The sequence below is a fragment of the Aplysia californica genome, unplaced genomic scaffold, assembly GCF_000002075.1.
Source record: "Aplysia californica isolate F4 #8 unplaced genomic scaffold, AplCal3.0 scaffold00672, whole genome shotgun sequence".
In the NCBI taxonomy this organism is placed as follows: Eukaryota; Metazoa; Mollusca; class Gastropoda; order Aplysiida; family Aplysiidae; genus Aplysia; species Aplysia californica.
Genome location: NW_004797942.1, coordinates 226,629 through 233,659, shown reverse-complemented (window position 1 = coordinate 233,659; position 7,031 = coordinate 226,629). Strand labels below are relative to the sequence as shown.

Below are 7,031 nucleotides of genomic sequence, written 5' to 3'. Positions count from 1 at the left end.
AACACAAAAAAAACAAACAATCCCAGACATTATTTTGTTTTGGCAAGTATATTACAGCACTCGCAACTGCATTAGGTCATTTGAGCATGCTGGACACAATTTCAGTTTCGTAGGAATTTTGAATTTTGCTCAGGTAGCGGCCAAAGCCTACTCTTATTGATTTTGGGACCACCAAGGGATCTTTAATGTGCGCAACTTGCACACAGGACCTCCAAGGTTTTTCACCCTAACCTGCAGTAGAGATCTTACCTGCATAGAAAGGCTGCAGAAAGAGTCAGGGCAAAGGGGAGGGGGGAGGGGGCAGAAAGTGGAGACAAAAGCAGACGACAGAATAAGATTATGTAGAAGGAAAGGAGGTGAAAGAAGAACATTTTAGAAATTAGAGAAGAAAATTTTCCATTGCAGTCAGGTTTCGAACCCGTGACCGACCTATTGAATGTGTGGGCAAACACTGTAACCTCTTGACCACAAGAGATGAAAGAAGAGTTGGACACTGCAAAAACTACTGAGAAAAATTGCAGTCTGGGCTGCTCCAATGTATTGGTTCAAAAGAAACAGAACCCCAAGACTTCGAAATTACCATAATATGGAAAGTAAAAAAAAAAATGACAACTAAGAAACAGTGAACAAGACCCTTTAAAAACAATAACCTTTATTCTCATCTTTTCAGTATGGTAAAGACAGACACAGAAGATATACCATTCATGGAAAAAAAAAAATCAACAAAACAAACACGACAACAGAACTTAATGCCAACAAAATTGGCAAACACACGCAACATACAAAAGTATAAAAACTGAAAACAGTAAAAAATAAACTAGACTGTAAGTTCGAGAACAATGGATGGACTTGGAGTGGCAAACATCAAAAGATGCCTCCATAATACCGTGGACAGTAAACAGAAGTACAAGTAAAAGCTGTGAAGAAGTAACACAGCATGACACATGGTACAAGGGTTTTAAGGCTTTCTGTCCGCTTCAGAGACAGTCAGAATTCACCATGTATGAAACAAAATACAATAACTACACTATCATATTTCGGTCTACAAAATGTGACTTATTCAAGCTTCTAACAAAATAACATTTAATAATCATAATGCTATTATAATTAGGATTAACTAAGACACCATTTTTTTAAAATCTGAAACCTGCCCTTAAAATATGTTGGAACAAATAGATGTTTATTTCTAATTTTTAAGAGTGATTTAAAAGTGGAAAAATACTGACATCAATTGCTGAACCTATTAAAAAATGCATTTTAATGGACTTTCTTCTTTCAGCTCAATTCAGGTCCTTTCTTTCGGCCAAAAAAAGAATTTTCGAACTTTAGCAGAACCCATAAAGTGTAAGCCTCCTTCAGACTTTTGTCGTCTCGATACATATGATATATTTGACATAATCATAAACAGTAAAAAGCATTCTACTTTTGTCACGAGCTATACTTGGCAGGCCGAAAATAAAACGGAAAAGTTTTCATATATTGAATGATCGATACTAAGCCGAAAAAATACAAGTGTAAGTGTATAATCTTCTTTTAAAAGAGTTACTGTTGTTCAAAAAATAAAATAAAATAAAACAAAAACCCCAGACAGAGAGGAACTGCTAAATAAAAAATGAAATCGATACTTACAAAAAACTTCAGAAGCAAAAAAAATAATGATAATAACCCAGTCTATTAGTTAAAACTCCTGTCAGCTGTTAACCCATTTTTTCAACCATCACATTTCACAGTGAAAAATACTGAAAAATCTTCATGAAGACTAAAACCTCCCAATATTATTTTTACTTTAGGCACTAGTATGACATATCTTAAAAATCAACAAAAGACTCTTTTTCCGACACTGACTGAAAAATGATGCGGATGAAAACAAAACTAAATGAAAACGAATATACAGAACTAAAACAGCGATCACAGATTGGTCTTCTGCCACTGATACTGCAGTGAATCAAAGTACAACTATAACGGACCCAGAAACTTTTTTCATTACACAGACACAAATGGTACTTCTTGTTGTTTGCACTTAAGTTAGTGACCTTCTAGGAAAAGGAAACTTTTCAAGTACACAAATAGTGACTTTTGAATAATATTTTTGTCGTCAGATTATTGGTCTCTTCAGGTCAAAGTCAAACACACCTGTCAAGCGAATATCAATGCATGTAAAGCCAAGACATGAACTCCAGGCCCAACCAATTGTAAATTGTTAATAATTTTTAGCATGAAACAACCACTCCATGCTCTGAAATACACTGAATTAGAAACCCAAGAAGGTTGTGCAACACAGCAGTTTAAGTAAACCACATAAGGAAAGGGTTGGGTTTTAAAAAAAATAATAAGCATATCAAACAATTTTGTCTCTGTGACAAGAAAATCAAGTAACTTTAATGCAAAGTCAACCTGAATAACTCATTTTACGTGCCAGTCATGACATGCCAAAATTACTTTCCTCTAGTGTCCGCAAGCTACTTTCACTTCAAGTAAGTGAACAAGTGGCAAACATAATCACGAAAATAAAAACATAAAGTTGTAAACTTAAAATATATTTATCATGAATATTATGGTTGAATCTTTAAGTAGTTGCACATGGTCCAGCAAGCACTAGACATACAATAAATAGGAGCTTAGTCAATACAACACAACCTAGAATCTATCATTTCTCCGATGTCCAGAGAAGAAACCCGACCTGTCAATGCTTTAAATAGTTCTAAAAGACATTGGAATCACAGCCACACTCAAAAAGTGTATAAAGATAAAAGAGCTATCTTATAGGTTTGGGTAAATAGAAGCACACTGACACAATAATGGCCATTTAGTGCCGGGAAAACGAGGGAAAGACAGACAGAAAAGACAGAGGAGAAGAAAAGGGAGAAGAAAAGAGGTAGGACCTGTCAATTACCCACTTCAACTGCCTGCACTATTGTTTTAGCTTAACATGAATGCAGAGTAAAGCATGCATAGAACAAAATGAGAAAACTGCTCAAGCTGCAATTTGAACATATCAAGAGCAAAAAATCGGATTTTTTAATTCTCCACTGCTACAGATCTGCTCCCTCAATTTGCTCTGGCTTCTAGTCTTCTCTTTACTTCAGTACACTCAAGGGAAAAGACTATTTCAACAGTAAGCATCTTTTTTTTTTTAAAGCAGAAAGAGTGGTTAGCCTGAACCCCACCACTCTCCTTAAATCTCAGACAAAACGTTTTCCAGCTTAAGGAATCTCAAGCATGAGAAAAACTATTAGGACAGGTCAACAGCATAATGTTTTCTGGACCATTTACACAGAAATGTAAGACATGGTTACTTCATATATTCCAGTAAAACAGTCCTCGACTTATAGACTAATATAGAGATTAAGAGGTGAACCAACAAGCAGGGTGGAACACGAAGTACTCAGAACTCTGCACACTTAAGTGATAGTGATAGCTCCTAAGCTTCAAGCTTTATCTTATGTTGACAACAGAGACAGGGAAAGATATGCTTACAGGAGCAAAAAAAGACAAATGTTTTTGAGAACAGTATACCATTAACCACTTTCCCATTTTTTCATTTTAAGGGTATTGTGATAAAAAGAGTTTTCTCAAACATTCATATTTCCGCTTTTTCCCTGTACATCGCCGATGAGATCTTTGATCGATACAGCAATAAAACATTAATTAGTCACAAAATGTGATTTCATAATACTTGAATTCAATTCCTCCTTCCACGACACACAGATCATAAATCGAACAATCAGCTTTACTAGCATTTTTGATTATTTGGATAAAAAGTAGGGCCTATTTTGTTACAAAACCTTTCATTAAACAAAATCCCTATGAACTTCTCATAAACAGTTCAAATACTTTCAATTTGCACTCTATAAAGACCGAAAAACAATCAAACAATCTCCTTGTTCCATGGTTGGTCTTTTTTTCATTACTATGTCCCAAATTATCATCACAAGTGGCTTATATAACCTCACCAGTGCCACAAAAACAGATCTTAAGTTCAAGGGTACAAAGTCCGGTCGGTCAGAGTATCTGTAAGGGTAAATCAGCAGCAGTCTTCGGTGAGGTCAAAACAGACTCCGCCTACTTGGGAACCAGACCACGTGACATTGGGTACTTCTGCTCTTCCACTCGCTTTGTGCCTGTTTTGGGCCTGGCAAAAAAAATCAAATAAATCAAACATAGAACATGGTCTCATGGGATTAATAGTAATGCACCTACTCAAAATCATGAACAGTTGAGGTTCATACTGAACAAGCTTTCCAGTCTCATAGAGATAATATGTGAGCGTGCCTGGTGAAAGGGACCACAAGACGCATTTGCCCGAACCGAGACATCAGGCTTCAAAGGTAAAAAAAAATTTTGACAAAAACTAAGATTCATTAAAAATGGATTCTTTAACCATTAATATATCGATATTTTCAAGGACTTGAGTTTCTAGTACTTTAAAATACATTTTTAAAGATGTTTTTTAAAACGTCGTATTATTGCATAATCCCACAAAACATGTGAAAAACTGGTTTTCCGAGTACACATGGCGTATTGTTTCTCTTGTCCATTCATAAAGTCGACCCAATCACATTGCATACCAAAATTTAGGTCATTCTCTCCTCTCTCTAGCGGCAGGTAGTGCACATGAATATCTAGAACATGTAAACAATGTGAAGATTTGTGCATCCATACCCTTTCGCCTTTTAAGAGAGCAAACTTGTATCGCATTTTTCTGCCCTGCGCAAACCTAGACCTATTTCTTGAAGACTCTTGCTCAAGGTGGTGGTGAATTTGTTTTGAAGACGTAATATAAACACTTTGAAGCTGTTCTTTCATATTAAACGCTTTTTAAAGTTGGTTTGTGAGTAGCGAATGTGTTGTCAGGTCGTCTCGAAGCGTAGATTTTATCTATTTGAAGCAGAAAAAAAGGGGAAACTTTAAAGCCGTTTTTCTCAAAACTTGGTTTCCGTACCCTGCCCTACAAAATAACCCATATCTAAAATACTGCTGAAGATATCTTTAAAATTCAAAAAGTACATTGTTCAGAAATGATCTCTGTACATGAAAATGCAAAAAAACGGGATTCTTCAAGATGTGTCATGTGGTCCCTTTCACCAGGCACGCTCACATATAAATCATTAATAAGAGGAAAACTTCGGCCTTGCTTGTCAGCAATTATTGTCCAACCATTCATCGTTATTAAACACTGGACACAAATAGGTTGTTCCAGAGACCCAAGCAAAAGTAATGATGACAGCAGAGTGGAGAAGAGTAACGAGAGAGACAATACATAAGAGGAAATGTAATCAGATCCACCAAACCCCTCGGTGACCAAAAATAAGGCAATTCTTTAAAATCCTCCAAAAAAATTATAGAGGGTAAAATAAGCGTAGCTTTTATGTCGGTCGCTTTTATGTTATCTATTATTGTGACAGTCATCATAATCACATTACAGCCTTCTTTCTAGTCAGAAATGCACATGATACATGCTGTCTACAATGATTATTATATCAACCAACATCATCCTAATGGTGATTGTCATCTATTATCAATATCATTATTATTAATATAATTATCATAATTACAATTATTATAGTTATCATTGTTATCATCATCCTAATGGTGACTATCATCTATATTATTGTTGTTATTATTATTATTATTATCAACATCATCATTTTCCTTAGGATTTTTTGGGTAAGTGTTTCACGGCACTCACAACTGCATTAAGTCATGCATACGGGACACAGTAAACATTTTCAAAGGTTAGGAAATTTTTCATTTTTGCCTGGAAGGCAGCCCAAGCTCACTCTTATCGATTTTAGACCACCAAGGGATCTTTAATGAACGCAACTTGCGCATGGGAACTCCGAGAATTTTCACCCTTGTCCGAGAAGGCTAGGTGTAGATCTTTCCCAACAGAAGATCAGGGGTGTGACTGAAAGAAATCAGTAATAAGGAGCCAAGGAGTAGCAGTAGAAAAGCTGTAGAAAGAGTCAGGAGCCCAAAGTAGGGGGAAAAGGAGGTGAGGGGGTGGGGGCAGAGAGTGGAGACTAAAACAGATGGCAGAACATTAGTAGAGAGCAAGAAAGGAGGTGAAAGGAGACAATTTTAGAGAAGAAAATTTTTCCATCGCAACCCTGGGACCTTTGAACGAGAGGCGAACACCTTAACCTCTAGGCCACGAGAGCCCCGACATCATTTTCTAATAAGGATATGTGCTTTATAATAGAAAAATATTATTACTATCATCATTATCATTATTGCAATGGAAGTGATGCACGTACCTAGAAGCTCCCTTCTTGCGTGAGGACTTGTTGCTGAACACGCTCCCGTCGATATCGATGTCGTCCTCGTCCTGTAAAGCAGCATCCAGAGCAGCCTGCACCCTCGGGGCCACTGTCGGGCCCTCGTAGTCACGCGTGGTGCGGATCGGCATGTCCAGCTCTATTTGTAAGATGTTCTCAGCCTAGTGGTAGTGGTGGTAGTGGTGGTGGTGGTAGTGGTAGTGGTGGTGGTGGTAGTGGTCGTGTCGGTTGTGGTGTCGGTGGCGGTGGTAGTGGCAGGAGATTGCTCTAGTGTTGTTGCAGACTCAGGGATTAGTGGACCGGGGCGAGAGGAGAGAGGGGGTCAATGCCTGGGGGCAGCCCTCGCCCGCGGCACGTCATGTTGGAGATCTGACGAATACGCCAAAGAGGGAGAGAGGAAAATGCTGCAGGTTATTAGGCCTAGAGTTGGAATTACGCATAGAATTATTCTTCTCCTTGCCCCCCCCCCCTCTGTTACCATCTCCTCATATGCTATTTTTATGTCTGTCTTTCTCTGTTTTTCTGTCTCTTCTGTTCTTCTCCACCTCTCTCGTTCTCTCTGTCTCTTCTCTTCTCTTCTCCCTGTCTTTCTCTCTTCCTTTCTTCCCTTCTCTCTCCCCCTTTTTCTTTTTCCCGTTCTCTCTACTCCAACTCTCTCTTTTTCTTTTCATCTCTCTCTCTCTCTCTCTCTCTCTCTCTCACACACACACACACACACGCACAAACACACAAACACACACACACACACACGCA

General features: G+C 37.9%; 1 protein-coding gene across 1 annotated transcript in view; it reads right to left on the bottom strand.

The window, feature by feature from the left end:
* Nucleotides 1-635: 635 nt before the first annotated feature.
* LOC101852506 (kinesin-like protein KIF3B) overlaps nt 636-7,031 on the bottom strand; it is a gene marked incomplete at its 5' end in the record, with an annotated part of 26,913 nt that continues 20,517 nt past the window's right edge. Inside the window, 2 exon segments of the mRNA XM_005108249.3 lie at nt 636-4,132; nt 6,258-6,439. Coding sequence (XP_005108306.1) covers nt 4,063-4,132; nt 6,258-6,439 — 252 coding nt within the window. The 3' untranslated portion in view covers nt 636-4,062.